This window comes from Microcaecilia unicolor, chromosome 6 (assembly GCF_901765095.1).
Source record: "Microcaecilia unicolor chromosome 6, aMicUni1.1, whole genome shotgun sequence".
NCBI classification, from domain to species: Eukaryota; Metazoa; Chordata; class Amphibia; order Gymnophiona; family Siphonopidae; genus Microcaecilia; species Microcaecilia unicolor.
Genome location: NC_044036.1, coordinates 158,258,334 through 158,281,942, shown reverse-complemented (window position 1 = coordinate 158,281,942; position 23,609 = coordinate 158,258,334). Strand labels below are relative to the sequence as shown.

Genomic DNA, 23,609 nt, shown 5'->3' with positions numbered 1-23,609 from the left:
AGACAAATTTAAGTTGCTTGTATTTGGCCACATGTGTGCCATCCCCCCCCCCCCCCCCCCATGTGCCAATTATGCTCTCAAGGATTGCTATCCCAGCAGCAGATACCATCAAAGTTCCGGGAGTAACCTTCGACAGCTATCTGACATTCAACACATATCACCAATGTAATTTGAACAATTTACTTTAAACTTCACATGATTTATCCTACTCAGCACCTTTTTACCATCTCTGCACTTCACATTATTATCCATTCCTTGGTCATATCCAGGCTTGATTATTGTAATGCAGTACTCCAAGGCATCAAAGCCCCAAGATAAGTGTCACTTGCAGCTTGTTCATAATTTGGCTATGTGGTTGTTGATGAATTCTCGTAGATTTGACCATGTTAAACCTCTTCTCCATAGTGAGCACTAATACGATGAGAAATGGGCCACCAAACTGGCCCTTGATTTTCAAGGTATTTCACTACTGACAACTTAATCTTCTCCGTATTGAATAAAAGTGTGAGCAGATAAGAAATATCTTCTACCAATAATCTGCTACTTGTTTCTCCTTTAAGACATTCATTTTCCTACTACCCACTCCAAGAATTTTTATGTAAATTATAATAAAATAAACTATACCAATATAAACACACCAAACCACACTCTTCCTGTTGCGGACACCCTGAAACTCCTAGGTGTAACAATTGATCGTAATCTAAATCTAGATAACCATGTGAAAAATGTTATAAATAAAATGTTCTATGCAATGTGGAGGCTTAGAAGAGTGAAACCTTTCTTCCCAAGGGAGACATTCCGCAACCTAGTGCAATCATTGGTACTGAGTCATCTGGACGACTGTAATTCCTTATACGCGGGATGCAAGGCTCAAACCATTAAGAGACTCCAGACTGCCCAGAACACCGCAGCCAGACTGATTTTTGGAAAGGCGAAATATGAAAGTGCTGGACCCCTTAGAGAAAAACTGCATTGGCTTCCTCTGATCGAATTGCATTCAAGATATGCACCTTAGTTCATAAAATTATTTATGGAGATGCCCCTTCCTACATGTCAGACCTGACAGATCTACCAGAGAGAAATAACAAAGTTCATCACGCACTTTATTAAACCTCCATTACCCCAACTGCAGAGGACTTAAATACAAATCAATACATGCATCTAGCTTCTCATACATCTGCACACAACTATGGAATGAATTACTGGCCACCTTGAGAACAACACATGACCTGATGACCTTCAGGAAATTACTGAAGACTTACTTCTTCAAAAAAATGTACAAAAAAGATCCCCCATAAGAAACAGACACCTAAACTTCACCAGTTACAACTATAATGGAACTTTTCAAGTTTGTTTATTCTAATTTATACCCTAATTACTGAATATTATATCTTGTTCAGATATCATTATGTTATGTTTTATCTATTTACCCACTTCTCATTATACATAATTTTCTTATGCACCTTAACTGCAATAATGCTGAAATTCTTACTCTGTTAATATGATTACCATGACATTCTTATGCACCTTATCTGTTATCTATATTCTGATTTCTTTATTCCATCAATGTGATTGTTGTTGTATTATATTGTAAGCCACATTGAGCCTGCAAAAAGGTGGGAAAATGTGGGATATAAATGCAGCACATAACTAAATAAATAAATAAATAAATAAATAAATAAATAAAATGGGCCTCAACTTTGGAATTTCCATCCACTTCATCTTCGTTTGGAAACTAGTCTTGAGAAATTTAAAGCAAGTCTAAAGATGTTCCTGTTTAAGGATGCTTTCAGGTCTGAGCCCTTTTGACCCTTAACCCTGCCCTGTGGTTTGGTAGTTTGTGTGGCTGCAATGGTCCACCGATGCTGCAGTACAACACCTCCCTACCTTCATTCTTCAATTCTGCTAATTATGTCTTATTGTAGTTCCTTTCCACCTTTGAATTTTTGATGGACTGTAACCACTCAAATAGTATGTACTTATGATGTAGTATATCAAGAATAAGCTAAAAACTTGAAACTTGATAGGAACTCATCCCACCTTGCTTGTTGATATAAAATATTGCTACCCAGTTATCTGTCTGAACTTTAAAGAATGCTTATGGTAATCTGTGCTGTGAACTTATATAGCATAAAACTGCTCAGCTCCACAAGATTGATGTGCAATCACCATTCTGTGACTGACCATATACCCTAGGTATGAAGCTAATGAAGGTGAGCACTCCATCTCATGCTGGAGGCTATCACTACACAAGTAGTATTCTTGAGATTAGCCAGTTTTCTATACAGAGGAATACAAATATTCCCTTGCTTCACAGGGAAGCTGTCTCTATGGCCACATATTTCATGAACACTCAAGTGGAATGGCAATAAAACAATGGAAGAACTTTGCACGGATAGTGGAATTTGAGAATTTGGAAGAGCAAGTATCATCTAGTTTAGGTGAATGAGTATATTGATCCTTCAAATCCAGATATGCTAGTCAGTTGCATCTTTGAAAAACTGGTTTCATTCTACAACATTTGCTTATGGAAGAGATTGGATTTTTTTTTTTTTTTAAATAAGTAGTAGTTGGAAGTTCAGAACTTAGAGGCTTGGTGGGGGGGGGGTGCAAAGTCACTACCTGTAACAATCTTTCCCATTAACAAGAATCCATTTTTGTCTGTGTTTAATGTGCTTCCAGATTTCTATGAATAATGCCAATCTCCTCTGGAACTCTTTCACTCAGTTCATGAAAGCTAAAGGCCATACTTATGCTTTTGTGTCAAGGAATCACTACTGGTGCTGGCACAGGCTTGAGTATGTCGATATGAAGATACCTTGGGCAGCTTGGTATGCCGAGTTTGAACTAAGACTGGGGAACAAGTATGAATGTCTTAGCAGCAGGCAAGAACCCTCCTGCATCAAGCTTTTTCTGATTATGAGGAGCAGCAGTTACTGGCAAAAGAGAAAGCCTGCGCAGCACAGCTAGGCAAACATGAGCATCTAAAGAAAGTGCTTTCTTCACCAGAAAGTTTCTTATTTTACACATACCTCTTCCACTGTGGAAGAAACTTTACAGGCATCTCCAACTTCTGGATTCTCTCTCCTCCGTACTCTGTACTCTTAATGTGACCTAGAGGGAGAACACTTGGCTCACCTCCTAAACTGAAAATCTACTCTCACATTTCACCCAGGAGTCTATGGTGCACTAGGGTTGTAGGTTCTGGCAAGCTCATTACAGACAGTTGATGAAGGGGACTTCACTGAAATAAGTCTGATGCTCAATCACCCAAACAGCCAGGTATACCCAGACATCAACTCAGTGTACTGAACAAATGAATCCCTAGGACTGGTCACAGGAATAAGCTGGGATTCCAAGGAGAGAAAAATCATAACTTTCCTTTTGACCATTTCAAAAGATGAAAGCACACCAGAATTCAGAGAAGTGCAGCAGTTGCCATCTTATGACTCCCTAGATTTTTATTTTTTTAATTATTATTTCAAAGACAGAATACAAGTATATCAATCTTGCATGGAAAAGAGATACAAGAATACAATAAGATAAAAATCCATAATCCAATCCAAGAAAGTCTATTCCAGATATCAATTCAGTACTCAAAGACATAGGGCATAACCATTACAAAATTACAAGAAATATCTTCAAAAGAAAATTTAAGACGAATATGTGGCGCCTACACCCACTTCTAAGGATTGATATTCTCTGCTTGTAAGTTTGAGTTGGTAGCTCCACTGCTGTTAGAACTGCACTGCTTGATGGTTGAGGCCAGGGCTCAATTCAAATTACATACTATAATCTTTCAGATCATGAATGGATTAGCAACTTCTTACCTAAGTTATTGGGTTACTCTTTTGCATGACGACTCTATAAGTACGACTCATAATCAGATGTTTTTACGTTTTCCATCAGTAAAAATGTTAAAAATTTCAAATCGCACTATTATCAAGCTGCTTCGAGATGGAACTCTTGTCACTAACAATTCAAGTAGTTCCTGATTAATATTTCTTAAAAGTTTAAAAACTTGGTTATTCAGTAAGAATTTGTTATCTAATAAGTGAACGTATGGGCCATATGAATTGTAACTTCTGGATTTTTTTTTTGTCATCCATCTCTTTGTAATCCACGTAGAACTCTATGAATAATTGCAGAACTGTAACATAACAAGGAGTGAACTCTGGCAAGCAGCTTATCATCATTTTGGTTGCTCTTCTTTGAACCTTTTCTAATTCCACTATATCTTTTTTGAGATATGGCGATCAGAACTGAACACAATACTCAAGATGAAATCGCACCATGTATCGATAGAGAGGTATTATAGTATTTTCAGTCTTATTCACAATCCCTTTCCTAATAATTACTAGCATCCTGTTTGCTTTTTTGGCCACTGCCACACACTGAGCAGAAGATTTCGGCGTATTATCTACAATGACACCTAGATCTTTTTCTTGAGTGCTGACCCCCAAGGTGGACCCTAGCATCAGGTAACTATGATTTGGATTATTCTTTCCAATGTGCAACACCTTGCATTTGTCCACATTAAATTTCATCTGCCATTTGGATGCCCAGTCTTCCAATTTCCTAAGGTCTTCCTGCAATATTTCACAGTCCATACGTGTTTTAACCACCTTAAACAGTTTTGTCTCATCTGCAAATTTAATAACCACACTCATCGTTCTGATTTCCATACCATTTACAAATATGTTAAACAGCACCAGTCCCAGTACCAATCCCTGCGGCACTCCACTGCTCACCCTCCTCCATTGAGAGAAATGATCATTTAACCCTATCCTCTGTTTTCTGTCCAATAATCAATTCCTAATCCACACCAGAACTTTGCCTCCTATCCCATGATTCTAGTTTTCTCAGAAGTCTCATGAGGAATTTTATCAAAAGCTTTCTGAAAATCTAGATACACTACATAAGTACCGCCATTACTGGGAAAAGACCAAGGGTCCATCAAGCCCAGCATCCTGTCTCCGACAGTAGCCAATCCAGGATTCAAGAACCCGGCAACCCCCCTCCCCCCTTCAAATAAAAAAAAACAAACAAAACCCACTTATTCTTAATAATGTCAATGAACTTTTCCCTCAGGAATCTGTCCAAACCCCTTTAAATCCGTAAGGCCAGCTGCTGTCACTACATTTTCCGGCAACGAGTCTAACTGCACACGCTAAGAAAAACTTTCTCCTATTTGTTTTAAATCTACCATATTCTAGCTTCATCTTGTGTCCCCTGGTTTTGTTGTTGTTTGAAAGTGTAAACAAAACACCTTCACATCTGTCCGCTCTATTCCGCTCATTAACTTGTAGACTTCTATCATATCGCCCCTCAGCCGCCTTTTCTCCAAGCTGAAGAGCCCTAACCTTGTCAGCCTTTCCTCATAGGGAAGTCGTTCCATTCCCTTTATCAGTTTCATTGCCCTTCTCTGCACCTTCTCTAATTCCTTTATATCTTTTTGAGATGCGGGCGACCAGAATTGGACACACCATGGAGCGACTACAACGGCATTATAATGTCCTCATGTTGTTTTCCATCCCTTTCCTAATAATACTCAACATTCTGTGCGCTTTCTTAGCCGCCGCAGCACACTGAGCAGGAGTTTTTAATGTCTTGTCAACAATGACTCCCAGATCCCTTTCTAGGTCTGTGGCTCCTAATGCGGAACCTTGCATGACATAGCTGTAATTCGGGTTCCTTTTACCCACATGCATCACTTTGCACTTGTTAACATTGAACTTCATCTGCCACTTGCACGCCCAATCTCCCAGTCCCGCGAGGTCCGCCTGTAATCTTTCACACTCCTCCTGCGACTTGACGACCCTGAATAGTTTTGTGTCATCTGCAAATTTAAATTACCTCACTAGTTACTCCCATCTCTAGGTCATTTATAAATATGTTAAAAAGCAGCGGTCCCAGCAGACCCCTGCGGGACCCCACTAACTACCCTTCTCCACTGAGAATACTGACCATTCAGTCCTACTCTCTGCTTCCTATCTTTCAACCAGTTCTTAATCCATAGTAATACCCTACCTCCGATCCCATGACTCTCCAGTTTCCTCAGGAGTCTTTCATGAGGCACTTTGTCAAATGCCTTTGAATCCAGGATACACAATATCCACCAGCTCCCCATTGTCCACGTTTGTTCACCCCCTGAAAAAAATGCAGTAGATTGGTGAGGCAAGACTTCCCTTCACTAAATCTGTGCTTACTTTGTCTCATCAGCCCATGTTTTTGTATGTGCTCTGTAATTTTATTCTTAATAATAGCCTCTACCATTTTGCCCGGTACCGACGTCAGACTCACCGGTCTATAATTTCCCAGATCTCCTCTGGAACCCTTTTTAAAAATCGGCACAACATTGGCTACCCTCCAGTCTTCCGGTACCACACCCAATTTTAGGGATAGATTGCATATTACTAGCAGTAGCTCTGCAAGTTCATTCTTCGGTTCTATTAATACTCTGGGATGAATACTACATCAAGCGGCTCACCTCTATTCGTATGTTTATTCATGCCTTCAAAGAAATGAAGCAAATTGGTAAGGCAAGATTTCCCTTGGTTGAACCCATACTGACTCTGTCCCATTAAACCATGTGTGTCTATATGCTCTGTAATTGTTCCATTTGGCCGAGTACATCTTCCAGGTTCACCGAAATTTCTTTCAGTTCCTCTACATCATCACCCTTGAAAAAACATTTCCGGTAAAGGCAGATCTCTTCCGTAAAGACCGAAGCAAAGAATTTCATTCATACATTTTCTCCGCTATGGAATTGTCCTCCGATGAGTGCCCCTCTTTGCTCCTTCATGATCTAACGGTCCCCACGGATTCCCTCACAGGCTTTCTGCTTCTGATGTACCTGAAAAAGTTGTTACCGTGAGTTTAGCCTCTGCAGCAAGTTCTCTTCATATTTGTTTTTAGCCTCTTTCACTAATGCTTTGCATCTCACTTGCCAATGCTTATGTTGCTTCTTATTTTCTTCATTGGATCCTTTTCCCATTCTTTCAAGGACAATCATCTAGCAAAATAGCCTCTTTACTTCACCTTTTAACCATGGTGGCTGTAGTTTGCTCTCTTTCCACCTTGCAAATACGTGGAATGCATTTGGTCTGGGCTTCCAAACTGTTTTCTGGGTTGTTTTTTTTTAAATACCGTCCATGCCTGATTTAGTGTCCCAACCTTAGCAGCCGATCCTTTTAGCTTCTTTTTAACTATTTTCTTCTTTTTATTAGTCAGCCTTTTGAAAATTAAATGCAGCTACAGTAGATTCTTTACGGGTTCATCCCAGATAGTAGCTCAAACTTGATCATGTTATGACCACTGTTTCCCAGGGGACCCAACACCGCAACCTCTCGCACTGTGCCCTGCACACCACCAAGGACCAGGTCCAAAATGGCTCCCCCTCTTGTCGGTTCCTGGACCAATTGCTCCAAAAAGCACATTATTACAACTAGAAAGTTTATCTCCCTGGCACTCCCTGATGTAACCTTTATCCAGTCAATATTGAGAAAATTGAAATCACCAATTCAAAAAGCTTCTACAAATCTAATACCCGTATCCACAGGTATACCTTGTGTATTTAATGAAAATGTAGTGGAGAAAAAAAAGACCTCAGTATATCAGAGACACCTCTGTTTGAAAGGTAAACATTCATAAACAGAGGGCTCTTTTTAATCATCAGTCAGAAAAAAAACTCCACTTCTTTCACCATTTTTCACAAAAAAATAAGATAACCATTTAAAGATACAGAATAAATTTGAGAAAAGTGTGTTGCTAACAATTATAAAGTAGTACTCATCTTGGATGTAGAATCCTTATACCAATTTCTTAATACTGTTCAAATGGAACCTTCAAAATCCCAATAGGGTTTCCCTGTTTCACCTTCATTAAGCTGCTTCAGGGGGGGAAAAAACTTTTTTATATATATAATCCATCCAAGAATTCCCAAACATGCAACTTGCAAACAATCTTCACTGGCTCTAATAAGATGGCGGGTGGCTTTCTGAAAATGCCGAGGTTTAAACCTCTACATTCACATACTCATTATGCAAAATCATAGGAACGCTTTCCATTCAATGAAAACATTCAATCCTTTTGGTATAACAGTCTGTATTACAAATATCCATCTTTGTTCATACTGACGAAGTATTCTTCACACATCACCCCTTCGTTCCGTGACTCTTATTTGTTCCAATACAGTGCATCACAACTCTGAAAAATACATGTTTCTCTAAAAAAAAAAAAAAAAAAAAATGCAAAACTAAAGGTTCATGTGTTTTCTGTACTTGTATGCAATGTCTATGCTCTATAAGACATGTCTTCAAGGAGCGAGAAGTTTGTCCAACATAATATAGTTTACACGGGCACATCAGAAGACACATAATATTCTCAGACACACAAGTGGTTGTTAACTACAAAAATGAATTGGGAGACGAAAGAGGAAGTGTTGACATTTGTAACTAAATATAATACACATACGAACTGGCTGTTTACCCTTGTTTTCAAGGCTTAAGAATTATATTTGCCTATCAGAGAAATAATTTAAATGATATGTTGTGTTGAGCGGAAACATGGCAACATGACTATGTAACAGCAAAAGGACAGGGTCATCATAAAGCTTGTGGGTCCTGCTCGACATGTTCAGTGATTAGGGATTCTAGTCAGTTTATGGACATTCACACTGGCAAAATATCTTTTCACAGCTCAAACGACTTGTGTGTCTGAGAATGGTATTTCTATCCATAATGATTCCACGCTGTTTCATGTGAAATGTTTATTTCAACTGACTCAATCCCCAACTAACACATAGCAAAATCCCCCCCCTAATTTGATCCTATCATTGCTATATCATTTGTCCCATTGAATGTCCTCCTTCCACCAAGTCTCTGAAATGTCTATTATATCTACCTCATCATTTAGTGCTATATGCTCTAACTTTCCCATCTTATTTTTTAGGCTTCCAGCATTTGTATAGAGGCACTTCAGATGTGTATTTTTTCCTTGGATTTACAAGCTGCTCAGAAGTTGAAGGGGATCATGTGCATCCAATTTTTCCTGCTCTCTCATTAAGCACACCTGGCTTACTTTCAAGCACTGCTGAAACCTCTCCATTCGGATTCCCTAAATGTCCTGTTTCAATAGTAGCCTTAGAGGATATTCCAGAGAACCATGTGCTCCTGGGTGACTGTCAGCTCCCCCCTCCTCCCCCCCCCCCCCCCCCCCCCGTTTAAAAGCTGCTCTCCTTTTAAAAAGTTAGCGCCAGCAGCCTGGTTCCATCCCAGTTAAGGTGGAGCCCATCCTTTCAGAACAGTCTCCCCCTTTTCCTGAATGTCACCCAGTTCCTAACAAATCTAAATCCCTCATCCCTGTACCATCATTTCAACCACACATCGAGACTTTTGAGTCCTGCGTGTTGAATGGGAAGCATTTCTGAAAATGCTACACTGGAGGATCTAGAATTCAGCTTTCTACCAAAGACCCTAAATTTGGTTTCCACAATGAACCTCCCTCCCACATTTTCCTACGTCATTGGTACAGACATGTACCATGACAGCCAGCTCTTCTCCAGCACTATCTAAGATCCTGTCTAGGTGAAGCTTGAGATCCGCCACCTTCACACCAGGCAGGCAAGTGACCAGGCAATGCTCACGTCCACCAGCCACCCAGCTATCTACAAACATAATGATCGAATCACTAACTACAACAGCAATCCTAACCCTTCCTGCCTGGGGAGAAGGAGACACATCCTCAGTGTGAGAGGATAATGCATCCCCTGGTGGACAGGTCCTGGCTACAGGAGTATTTCCTACTTCACCAGGGTGATACTCTCCTTCTAAAGAACAGTTTCAGGATCCAATCCCTATCAGGCTCTAAGACAAAATCTGTAGTCACCTGTCTGCAATGTAGGACTCACTGGAGGATTCCAAAACATCTAATGGATTCAAAGATTCTAATGACACAACAGCATCGCCAATCTCTCGTATTTTGGGTTTTTTTTTAATAAGGTGATAAACAGTAAACTTGTGTCATAGGTAGACATGCTGCCTACAGAACATTCCATATCAAAAAAAAATTTTTTTTCAAAATATCTACTGGAGGAAACAGTGAAGATTTAGGAAAATTAATAAATCTCAATGTGTATCTTCTTTGTTTATTTTCTAGATCCTCTACCTTCCTACAAAGATTCCAAGAGTCATGCATGAATATTTGCTCTTTCTCCAACACACTGTGAAATTATTCTCCACCTATTGAACTCTCTTATCCAAATGTGCTGTTTCACCAGATACAGATAGAAATAGTTGGTAAAACAAAGCACTGTGTACAGATAGGGATTTTTCCATAGAAACAAGAGCTCCCATATGGTTTCTAAAGTCACAGCTTTTGGTTTCAGTAAAGAAGGCTGGAAAGAATAAGCTTATCCGAGTCAAGTCCTGGAGATAAAGAAATTCAAGAAGCAACTGTTTGCTGGGAATCATTCCATACTTCCCTACTCTTCCCTCCAATATCAGCCTTTACAGCAACAGGAGAAAGTTGCCTTCGTTCTTTCAGCTTCTCCAGGTCTGTGGCTCCAACCCCAACCTGGGGTTCACCAACATCCAATTTGAGTCGGGCTCCACCTAGAAAGGAATCCACTCCGGAGACAGACCAGGCTAAGGAGGTCACAACCACTGCTCCAGTGTAAGCATGGTATTGCCAATGATGGAAACACCCGGCAAACTTTCCCCACGCTCCCATTCAGTCAGCACCAGAGGTATAGCTGGGATCATATGGAGGACATGAGCATCCATAGGTCTAATTGAAGGGCGAAGACTGCAGGGTAAGACCAGCTTTGGCCCTCCCTTTTACGTTGCAAGAGGAAACACTCAGATGCTAGTCCTCACATCGGTGCCATCTTAGGTCTGCCTCTCCTCCAAGACTCCCCAGATTTTAAATTTGGGCTCCTGATGCAGGCAGAATAGCCTAAACACAGCCCACGTTGAGTCCCTTAAGCAGTTGCGTGCTTTCCCATGTATGTTATATGAGCTATTGTTAATAAAGGACCCATTTCAAGATACTTTTGGCTGCATGATAGCATTTGGTCATAACCACTGTTCTGTTGCTAAATCTTAAAATTACCTGCCATTGACTAATTTCAAAATTAACTCTTCAACTTTCTAGATCCAATCAATCCATTGTTATTTTGTTGCTAGTAAGTGGTGATCTTGATAGTAAGCAATGTCATATCATGTGAATAAAGTAGTAAATGATTTTTTTTAATTGCCTATGATCTGTCCTAGACCTCACATAATTTAGATTTGGTACTTCAGGCCCTTCTCACCAGATCAGATTAAATTTCAACTCCTTGCTTCAATGCTGCAGTGTGAGGGGAAAAATGTTTCTATTAATTCAAAAAAACTCAACCACATGCCTCTTGAAAGCCCTAAAGGAATGAACCCCTAGAGTCACACTGGCTACCTGTTAAAAAAAAAAAAAATTACACCTGGCTTTCTTTTTTAACCAATTTCACACCAATATATTCAAGAAAAATAACTTTGTTTCTATTGCTGTATCTGTATTGAATTCTAACACATCACAAATTTGTTACAACATAATATAAAAGGAAAATTAACCACTATAACCTTTCAGAAGGTAAAAAGAAGAAAGGGGGATAGAACACAGAAAAAATCCCTAAGACCTGGAAAACTCAAAGGGAATAGATAAAGGAAAAGGCCAGGTGTACATTTAAGATTTTTCATATAATGCACAACAGTAAGCAACAATATATAGCTCACTGGCTACAGGACAACATTACAAAGCATCCTTTATGTTCTTTTCAAAAAAGCCAGTATTTTGGAGACTAATGTTTTATGAAGGTTAAGTTTTAAGATAAACATCTAATGCATATGAAATCATTATTAATTTAACCTTATATTTTGTTTGCATTGCTTTTGATTTGACTGCAAGTGATAAAGCAGCATAAATATAGTGAATAAAAAGGAATAGAAAGGGTTTTTTTTATGTTTTGTTGTTTTGTTTTTTTCATTTTTAAAGATAAAACCCCTTGCTCTCATTGGAGTACTACAAGCTCTGAGAAAAGACACAATATAAAAATTAACAATTGAAAAAGACAACTTGTCAAAACAAAGTCTATTAAATTGGACAAGCATTGTTGTGAATGAGTCGGGAATTTTGTTTTGACAAGTTAAATCTTTTTCAATTTTTCATTGCACACAGTATACATTTATATTTTTTCAGTGATTAGATGGTACTAACGGAATGGAGTATTGCTTAAGCTACCGTATTTTTCGGACTATAAGACGCACCGGACCATAAGACGCACCTAGGTTTTAGAGGAGGGAAATAGGAAAAAAAAAAATTTTCCTTTTTCCCTCCTCTAAAACCTAGGTGCTTCGGTGCGTCTTGTCCGAGTTTTGGATCGCCGTCCCCTACTTACGCGATGCCATGTTCCTTGGTGGTCTAGTGACGTCGGGGCAGGAAAGAGCCCCCTCTTTCCTGCCCATCGCACTGCTCTCCATGCTCCTGACTGCTTCCTGACGGTCTCGGCGAGATTCAAAATGGCCGCCGAGATCAGGAAGCAGTCAGGAGCACGGAGAGCAGCGCGATGGGCAGGAAAGAGGGGGCTCATTCCTGCCCCGACGTCACTAGACCACCAGGGAACATGGCATCGCGTAAGTAGGGGACGGCGATCCAAAACTCGCTACCTTCGGACTATAAGACGCACCCCCCCATTTTCCTCCCAAATTTTGGGGGAAAAAAGTGCGTCTTATAGTCCGAAAAATACGGTATATTTATATAATCTGAGATTGCTCTTTTTGTTTAGCTGCAATAGGTTTTCTTCCTGTTGGGATCTGTTTTCTATTGTGCTTTTTTTTCGGAGCATCTTAGAAAACTCGTGATAAAAGCATGTAGTGGAAGACCATCTTTGTAGGCTTCCCTGGCAGTTGAGGTTTCATTTGTTAACTAGATTGTGGTGGTTATACTTGTATGTTTTTGCTCTTCAACATTTTTGATTTGATCGTTTCAAAATTATATATTTCAAATCATGTACACTAATTTAAGTTAAATCATAAAAAATAAAAATAACTTCAAGTACAGCCAGGGGTGTGCTGGTAAATTTTTAACAACAGGCTCTTTCTCCGGATGTAGCCAGCTCTGCAGTTGGAAGAGCCAGGGGCGGCTGGAGGGGTGGGGGGGGAGAGCAACACTTGCCTCTCTCTCCTCCCTCCCTTCGTGTGGGCACGCTAGGCATACCTTTGCTGGCAGCCAATAAATGGACTGCCACCACTCCCAACATCTTGCTCTGAGCAGCATGCTCGAACTTCTCTCACATGCTCGAGAAGTACCAGCCTGCTGCCCAGAGCTGAAAACATGGAGCGGGGAGCAGCAGTAGTCTATTTACTTGGCTGGCAGGGCTCAGCATCCCCACCAGCAAAGTAAAATAGAATTCAGCAGGGGGCCCAAGCCCACATTTTGGGAGCCAGTTGTTAAGTAGCCATGGAGGGCCCTACTTTTTTTTTTTAATTTTTTTTATTTATGAGTTTTGAAATATACATTCATATAAAAATAAATATCAGAAAATCAGGAAATACAATAAAAAGAAAAATTAACATACTCCTTCACTATCATTTACATAGTCAAGGGTAAATAGCAATGTCATTATTACTTAGACCACAATATTGATCAAGATACAAGGAAATTGATTGTGAAAAAATAAGAGAGAGAAAAAAAAATCTCTAAATACAATGAGAGAGTAAGAGCTAGATCTCTGCCTGCGGTTTTAGCTAACTTCGGTTGCCCTCGAAGCAGATTCGCCACCGCTTTCCTTTGCTATTATAAACTGTTTCAACTTTTCTGGATCAAAAAACACATAATAAGCCATTCTTAAGGAAATAAGACATCTACATGCAAATTTTAGCGTGGAGGGCCCTACTTTAACAACCGGCTCCCAAAATTCTTAAAAACTTAAACAACCGGCTCTTGCGAGCCTGTGAGAGCCTGCTCCAGCACACCACTGAGTACAGCACATATACATTATGTCTGCTCCAAAATCTGTCAGTTATTTAGGCACATTCAGGACCTAGAGAATGCAAAAACCACCAGGAAGTGCTATTTCAAAGAAAACAGTTAAGTCCGATAGTACAAAAATATACCCTAAATAACAAATACTACTTTAACACTGCACATCTTAACGTCTTACCTTGAAGGAGGCAGAGACTTTGGTACTTGTGTCATTTCATCTTTATAAACAAATGAAACTACAGCATAAGGACATACATGTCTTGGTCGCCTTCTTAACTCATCAAATCCATACTCATAAAAATAATACTACAGTAAAAAAAGAAAATGAAAAAAGGAATTTTATTTAAATCATTATTTTAACTGAAAGCTACATTATTAAAAGGCTCATTTTCATCAAAGCACAGACTTAAAAAAAGTTACACAGGTTACTATAATTTTGTAATTCTATGTGCCTTGAAAATGAACACCCAAGTCTTTCACATTTTAAATGTATTCTTTCATTGGATCAGGACAGTTGTTTATTCTGTTCATTAACAATTTATAGTTGTTAAATTATCTTTAGGAACTAAGGTTCATAAGGTGGTATGAGATTCTTTTCCGTTACTAAAGAAAAGCGAAGTTACTTACCTGTAGCAGGTATTCTCCAAGGACAGCAAGCTGATTGTTCTCACTGATGGGTGACGTCCGACGGCAGCCTCAGGATCGGAGATCTTCCTAGCAACAAAGTTTGCTAGCCCTCGCGTGCACATGCGCGACCATCTTCTCGCCCGTAGCGCGAGCGTACTCCTCAGTCAAGTAGAAAGCAAAGACAAGGGAAGACAACTCCAACGGGCAGGTGGGCGGGTTTGTGAGAACAATCAGCCTGCTGTCCTCGGAGAAAGCGAAGTTACTTACCTGTAGGAGGTATTCTCCGAGGACAAGCAGGCTGTTTGTTCTCACTGATGGGGTATCCCAAGCCCCCAGGCTCACTCAAAACAACAAACACTGGTCAATTGGGCCTTGCAACGGCGAGGACATAACTGAGATTGACCTAAATAGAAACAACTAACAGAGTGTAGCCTGGAACAGAATAAAAATGGGCCTAGGGGGTGGAGTTGCATTCTAAACCCCAAACAGATTCTGCAGCACCGACTGCCCGAACCGACTGTCGTGTCTGGTAACCTGCTGTAGGCAGTAATGAGATGTGAATGAGTGAACAGATGACCACATCGCAGCCTTGCAAATCTCTTCAATAGTGGCTGACTTCAAGTGGGCCACTGACGCTGCCATGGCTCTAACACTATGAGCCGTGACATGAGCCTCAAGAGTCAGCCCAGCTTGGGTGTAAGTGAAGGAAATGCAATCTGCTAGCCAATTGGAAATGGTGCGTTTCCCGACAGACACTCCCCTTCTGTTGGGATCAAAAAGAAACAAACATTTGGGCGGACTGTCTGAAGGGGCTTATCCGCTCCAGATAGAAGGCCAATGCTCGCTTGCAGTCCAATGTGTGCAACTGACGTTCAGCACGGCGGGTATGAGGACGGGGAAAAAATGTTGGCAAGACATTTCTTAATTTGTTTTATTTTTAAGATTTCAACATTTAAATCAAGCAATACACTTGTTTGTAAAGCTATACATTTCAACATATTTGAGAAAAAGAAAAACAGGAAAAATACTGAAATTTCTTGCTCAAGTCCACATTTTTTGGGTCAAGATGTTAAGAAATCTATATATATAAAAGGCAACCTCAACGTTCTGAAGCCTCCACGGAAGTTGAGGCGCCCGAGATATCCGGTGTGCCCTGGAGTGTCTGCACCGCCCTCGCGTCAAAACGTCATGACGTCGAGGGCGGAGCTATTGACACTCGAGGGCCGAAACGGCCCACAGCGAACAAGGCAAGTAGCTTCGAGGGATGGAGGGAGGGGGCCCCTTGCTAGCGCCCGTTTCATTCCGCTCAGAAACGGGCATTTTTTCCTAGTGGAATATATATTATAACAAAGATTATCAATGATAAAGCAACAAATGGTAACAGCCAGCGTTGTACAGTGTTAACTATAATTCAAGGGTAAGGATGTTCTAAGATCCCCTATTTTGCCTTGAGGTAAGAAATGCTGTTAATTGAGCCGGGTCAAAAAATACATATTTGTTTCACAGGTATCTCACCACACACTTGCATGGGTATCGCAAATAAAATGTTGCACCCAGTTGAGTTACAGCTGGTTTCATTAATAAAAAGTTGGCAAGACATTTGACTGGTTAAAATGGAACTCCGACACCACCTTCGGCAAGAACTTAGGGTGAGTGCGGAGGACTACTCTGTTATGATGAAATTTAGTATAAGGAGCATGAGCTACCAAGGCTTGAAGCTCACTGATTCTACGAGCTGAAGTGACTACCACCAAGAAAATGACCTTCTAGGTAAAGTACTTCAGATGGCAGGAATTCAGTGGCTCAAAAGGAGGTTTCATCAGCTGGGTGAGAACGACAGTGAGATCCCATGACACCGTAGGAGGTTTGATAGGGGGCTTTGACAAAAGCAAACCTCTCATGAAGCGAACAACTAAAGGCTGTCCCGAGATAGGCTTACCCTCTACACGATAATGAAAAGCACTAATTGTGCATAGATGAACTCTTACAGAGTTGGTCTTAAGACCAGCTTCAGACAAGTGCAGAAGGTATTCAAGCAGGGTCTGTGTAGGACAAGAACGAGGATCTAGGGCCTGGCTGTCACACCAGACGGCAAACCTCTTACACTTTGAAGCATAACACCTCTTTGTGGAATCTTTCCTGGAAGTAAGCAAGACTTGGGAGACACCCTCAGAAAGACCCAAGGAGGCAAAGTCTATGCCCTCAACATCCAGGCCGTGAGAGCCAGATACTAGAGGTTGTGATGCAGAAGCGCTCCGTCGTTCTGCGAAATGAGAGTCGGAAAACAGTCCAATCTCCACAGTTCTTCGGAGGACAACTCCAAAAGAAGAGGGAACCAGATCTGGCGGGGCCAAAAAGGCGCTATCAAAATCATGGTACCGTGGTCTTGCTTGAGCTTCAGTAAGGTCTTCCCCACCAAAGGTATGGGAGGATAAGCATACAGGAGGCCGGTCCCCCAATGGAGGAGAAAGGCATCCGACGCTAGTCTGCCGTGTGCCTGTAGTCTGGAACAGAACACAGGCAGCTTGTGGTTGGTCTGAGAGGTAAAAAGGTCCACCGAGGGAGTGCCCCACTCTCGGAAGATCTTGCGTACCACTCTGGAATGGAGCGACCACTCATGCGGTTGCATGACTCTGCTCAGTCTGTCGGCCAGACTGTTGTTTACACCTGCGAGGTATGTGGCTTGGAGAAGCATGCCGAACTGGCAGGCCCAACGCCACATCCCGACGGCTTCCTGACACAGGGGGCGAGATCCGGTGCCCCCCTGCTTGATGATGTAATACATTGCAACCTGATTGTCTGTCCGAATTTGGATAATTTGACAGGACAGCTGATCTCTGAAAGCCTTCAGTGCGTTCCAGACTGCTCGGAGCTCCAGGAGGTTGATCTGAAGATCCTGTTCCTGGAGGGACCACAGTCCCTGGGTGTGAAGACCATCGACATGAGCTCCCCACCCCAGGCGAGATGCATCCGTCGTCAGCACTTTCGTGGGCTGTGGAATTTGGAATGGGCGTCCCAGGGTCAAATTGGTCCGAATGGTCCACCAGTGCAGTGAATTGCGGCAACTGATGGAGAGGCGGATGACATCTTCTAGATTCCCGGTGGCCTGGCACCACTGGGAAGCTAGGGTCCATTGAGCAGATCTCATGTGAAGACGAGCCATGGGAGTCACATAAACTGTGGAGGCCATATGACCTAGGAGTCTCAACATCTGCCGAGCTGTGACCTGCTGAGACGCTCTGGTCTGGGAAGCGAGGGACAGGAGGTTGTGGGCCCTCGCTTCGGGAAGAAAGGCCTGAGCCATCTGTGAATTCAGCAGAGCTCCTATGAATTCCAGAGATTGGACTGGCTGGAGATGGGACTTTGGGTAATTTATCACAAACCCCAGCAGCTCCAGAAGGTGAATAGTGCACTGCATGGACCGGAGAGCTCCTGCCTCCGAGGTGTTCTTGACCAGGCAATCGTCGAGATATGGGAACACGTGCACTCCCAGCTTGCGAAGATACGCCGCGACCACCACGAGGCACTTCGTGAACACCCGTGGGGCAGAGGCGAGCCCAAAGGGCAGCACACAATATTGAAAGTGCCGTGTCCCCAGGCAGAATCTGAGATACTGTCTGTGAGCTGGCAGTATCGGGATGTGAGTGTATGCGTCCTTTAAATCCAGGGAACATAGCCAATCGTTTTTCTGAATCATTGGTAGAAGGGTGCCCAAGGAAAGCATCCTGAACTTCTCTTTGACCAGATATTTGTTCAGGCCTCTCAGGTCTAGGATGGGGCGCATCCCCCCTGTTTTCTTTTCCACAAGGAAGTACCTGGAATAGAATCCCTGCCCTTCCTGCCCGGGTGGCACGGGCTCGACCGCATTGGCGCTGAGAAGGGCGGAGAGTTCCTCTGCAAGTACCTGCTTGTGCTGGGAGCTGAAGGATTGGGCTCCCGGAGGACAATTTGGTGGAGGGGAGGCCAAATTCAGGGCATATCTGCACCGCACTATTTGGAGAACCCACTGGTCGGAGGTTATTAGAGGCCACCTTTGGTGAAAAAGTTTTAACCTCCCCCCGACTGGCAGATCGTCCGGCGCGGACACTTTGATGGCGGCTATGTTCCCATGGATCCAGTCAAAAACCCGTCCCCGGTTTTTGCTGTGGAGGCGCCGGGGGCTGCTTAGGCGCACGCTGTTGACGGGAACGAGCGCGCTGGGACTGTCCCTGTGCCTGGTGAGGCCTTCGGGCTGGCTGGGTGTACCTACGCTTGTTGAAGGCCCGGGAAAAACGTCCACCTGCTGAGGTGGATGCTGAAGGCGCCCGGTGGGAGAGCTTGTCGAGGGCGGTTTCCCGCTGATGTAATTGGTCCACCAACTGCTCGACCTTCTCACCAAAAATATTATCCCCCCGGCATGGGACATCGGCCAGCCGTTGCTGGGTGCGGTTGTCCAGGTCAGAGGCACGCAGCCAGGAGAGCCTGCGCATCACTATACCTTGGGCCGCAGCACGAGATGCCACATCGCAGGTGTCATATATACCCCTGGACAGGAACTTTCTGCACGCCTTCAGCTGCCTGACCACCTCCTGAAAAGGCCTGGACTGCTCCGGGGGGAGCTTGTCGACCAGGTCTGCCAGCTGCTTCACATTATTCCGCATCTGTATGCTCATGTAGAGCTGGTAAGACTGGATGCGGGTCACAAGCATTGAAGATTGGTAGGCCTTCCTCCCAAACGAGTCCAAAGTGCAAGACTCCCGCCCCAGGGGCGCCAAAGCGGTATCCCTCGAACTCCGTGCCCTCTTGAGAGCAGAGTCCACGACTGCCGAGTCATGAGGCAATTGAGGCCGCATTAACTCTGGGTCTGAGTGGATCCTGTATTGGGACTCCGCTTTCTTGGGGATGGTGGGATTAGATAAAGGTCTCAACCAGTTCTGAAGCAGTGTCTCTTTGAGGACATTGTGAAAAGGTACCGTGGAGGACTCTCTAGGTGGTGATGGATAGTCGAGAACCTCCAGCATCTCAGCCCTCGGCTCATCCACAGAGACCACGGGGAAGGGAATGCAAATAGACATATCCCTGACGCAGGAGGCAAAAGAGAGGCTCTCAGGTGGCGAGAGCTTCCTCTCTGGTGAAGGAGTGGGGTCGGAGGGAAGGCCCACAGACTCCTCTGAGGAGAAATATCTGGGGTCCTCCTCCTCCCCCCACGAGGCCTCTTCCTCGGTGTCGGACATGAGCTCCTGTAGCTCAGAACTCAACTGGGCCCGGCTCGACTTCGAGGCACTGAGTCCTCGGTGGTGGCGTCGAGCGGTGGACTCCCGCGCCGGCGGGGATGAAGCTCCCTCCATCGACGTCGACGGGGACTCCACCTGCGTGGCGGTCGAGACCGGCGCCGCAAGCGGCGTCGAAGGCCTCGGCACCGGGCTAGAGCACGCCGGCGCGAGGGCGCAAGCACCCCCGGCGCCGGCACAGTCTGGCGCATCAGCCCTTCCAGGATCCCCGGAAGGATGGCTCGGAGGCACTCGTCCAGGCCCGCTGTCGGGAAAGGCGAAGGGGCCGGTAGAGGTGTCGGTGCCTGAAGCTGTTCGGGTCCAGGAGACGGCACCGAAGTGCTGGTGCCCTGACGTAACGATACCTCTACCACAGAGGGGGACCGCTCCTCTCTGGCGCTGCCGCTTCCTCGGCATCGAATCATCTCTGGAGCCGCTAGCCACATGCGCCGTGGGCAACCGATGACGGCGCTTTTTTGTCTTTTTCCGGTGCCCGTCATCGGCGCTCGGCGGTACCGAAGAGGAGGAGGTAGATCCCCCTCGGCCTCGAGGGATCGGGTCCGACAGGGTTCGGGGTCCCGAGGGCCCTGGGTAGAGGGAGTGACCGGTACAGATTGCCCACGCGGCCGCCTCACCCATGCCATCTCCGGAAGACCGGCGGGCCAACGGGACCTGTGCTCCTGGAGTCGGTGCCGATTTCGTGGACATCGGTACCGGTACCGAAGATCCAGCCGTCGACACCAATGCCGTCGAAGTCGACGTCGAGGGGCCGGCGCAAGTTCCAAAAAGACAGTCCCGTAGAACTTGTCTCGCCACCTGTGTCCGTTTCTGTAAACCGAGACACAATGTGCACGTCTTGGTATCGTGCTCCGGCCCAAGGCACTGGAGGCACCAAGCGTGAGTGTTGGTCTGCGAGATATGCCGGCCGGACCGACCACACTTCTTAAATCAACTCGGGACCTTCGAGGACATCGACGGAAAAATCGCGTCGGCGAAGTCAAAGTCGTCAATGGTGGCGGTAAAATTCACACCTCGAAAAATAAATCGACCGCGCGGCCACAAGGCCGCAACGAGACGCCCCCGCTAAAAATACGAGGGAAAAACAAAGTTCTCTCGTTCGTTTTTTTTTTTTTAACAAAATAAACAGAGAAAACAACTAAGAAAAACAACGAAGAAGAAAATCTCACGGCAAACGCGCGATCCGGTTTCCGGGGCTGACAGAGAGAGGGACGAACACGGCTCTCTCCAGCGCGGAAAAGAAAAGATTGAGCGGGAACGGTCGTGCACGGGCGGGAAGACGGCTGCGCATGCGCGGTGGGCGTGCCCTGTGTGCGGGACCGCCCGCAAAGTTTTGTTCCGGTTGGTGGGGGCTGCCGTGGACGTCAACCCAGTCGTGAGAACAAGCAGCCTGCTTGTCCTCGGAGAATGTTGTTTACGCCAGCCAGGTACGTGGCCTGAAGAAACATGCTATGACGGCGAGCACAAAGCCACATCTTGACTGCTTCTTGACACAGGGGGCGAGATCCGGTGTTTGTTGATGTAATACATGGCAACCTGTCTGTCTGAATTTGGATAATTTGGTTGGATAGCCGATCTCTGAAAGCCTTTAGCGTGTTCTAGATCGCTCGTAACTCCAGGAGGTTGGTCTGGAAACCTGTCTCCTGGAGGGACCAACATCCCTGGGTGTGAAGCCCATCGACATGAGCTCCCCACCCCAGGAGAGACGCATCCATAGTCAGCACTTTTTGCAGCTGAGGAATTTGAAAAGGACGTCACAAGGTCAAATTGGAGTGAATCGTCCACCAATGAAGGGATTGGAGAAAAACTGTGGACAACTGGATCATGTCTTCCAGATCCCCTGCAGCTTGAAACCACTGGGAAGCTAGGGTCCATTGAGCTGATCTCATGTGTAGACGGGCCATGGGAGTTACGTGAACTGTGGAGGCCATATGGCCGAGCAATCTCAACATCTGCCGAGCTGTGATCCGCTGAGACGCTCAAACCCATGAGACCAAGAACAGCAGATTGTCTGTCCTGGCCTCGGGGAGGTAGGTGTGAGCAGTCTGGGAGTCCAGCAGAGCTCCTATGAATTCTAGTCTTTGGACTGGGAGAAGGTGGGACTTTGGATAATTTATCACAAACCGTAGTAACTCCAGGAGTTGAACAGTCACCTGCATGGACTGTAGAGCTCCTGCCTCCGAGGTGTTCTTTACCAGCCAATCGTCGAGATAAAGGGAACACATGCACTCCCAGTCTGCGTAAAGACGCCGCCACTACCGCCAGGCATTTCGTGAACACTCTGGGTGCAGAGGCGAGACCAAATGGAAGCACACAGTACTGAACGTGCCGTGTCCCTGGACGGAATCGAAGATACTGTCTGTGAGCTGGCAGTATCGGGATGCGAGTATAAGCATCCTTTAAGTCCAGAGAGCATAGCCAATCGTTTTTCTGAATCATGGGAAAAAGGGTGCCCAGGGAAAGCATCCTGAACTTCTCTTGGACCAGATATTTGTTCAGGGCCCTTAGGTCTAGGATGGGACGCATCCCCCGTTTTCTTTTCCACAAGAAAGTACCTGGAATAGAATCCCAGCCCTTCCTGCCCCGGTGGCATGGGTTCGACCGCACTGGCGCTGAGAAGGGCAGAGAGTTCCTCTGCAAGGACCTGCTTGTGCTGGAAGCTGAAAGGTTGAGCTCCCGGAGGACAATTTGGAGGTTTGGAGGCCAAATTGAGGGAGTATCCTAGCTGGACTATTTGAAGAACCCACTGGTCAGAGGTTATAAGAGGCCACCTTTGGTGAAAAAACCTTAACCTCCCTACGACCGGCAGATCAACCAGCACAGACACTTATCTCGGCTATGCTCGTCTGGAGCCAGTCAAAAGCCCGTCCCATGCTTTTGCTGGGGAGCTACAGGGGCCTGAGGAGGCGCACGCTATTGACGTGAACGAGAACGCTGGGGCTTAGCCTGAGCAGGCTGGCGGGAAGGTGGACTGCACCTAGGCTTACTATAAGCGTAAGGAGCGTTCCCCCCTTCCCCCCATAAAAACGTCTACCTGTTGAGGTAGATGCTGAAGGCGTCCAGTGGGAGAGCTTGTTGAATGCGGTGTCCTGCTGGTGAAGCTGTTCTACCACCTGTTTGACGCGATCACCAAAAATATTATCTCCCAGGCAAGGAGCATTCGCAATCCGCTGCTGGACCCTAATCTCCAGGTCAGAGGCATGCAGCCATGAGAGTCTGCGCATCACTATACCCTGAGCAGCGGCCCTGAACGCTACATCAAAAGTATCGTAGGCACCCCTGGACAGGAATCTCCTACACGCCTTCAGCTGCCTGAAAAGGCTTGGCCTGCTCCTACGGGAGCTTATCGACCAAGTCCGCCAGTTGCCGCACATTGTTCCGCATGTGGATGCTCGTGTAGAGCTGGTACGACTGGATCTTGGAAATGAGCATAGCAGAATGGTAGGCCTTCCTCCCAAAAGAGTCCAGAGTCTTAGATTCACGCCCCGGGGACACCGAGGCGTAATCTCTAGTACTCTTGGCTTTCTTGAGAGCCGAGTCCACAACTCCGGAGTCATGAGGCAACGGAGTTCTCATCAACTCCGGATCCCCATGGACTCGATACTGGGACTCAATCTTCTTGGGAATGTGGGGGTTACTTAACGGTTTCGCCCAGTTCGCCATCAATGTCTGCTTCAGGACATTATGAAGGGGAACAGT

At 44.9% G+C, this 23,609-nt stretch overlaps 1 protein-coding gene across 1 annotated transcript in view; it reads right to left on the bottom strand.

The window, feature by feature from the left end:
- TASOR (transcription activation suppressor) overlaps positions 1 to 23,609 on the bottom strand; it is a gene marked incomplete in the record, with an annotated part of 313,792 nt that overhangs the window by 206,389 nt on the left and 83,794 nt on the right. Inside the window, 1 exon segment of the mRNA XM_030205431.1 lies at positions 14,195 to 14,322. Coding sequence (XP_030061291.1) covers positions 14,195 to 14,322 — 128 coding nt within the window.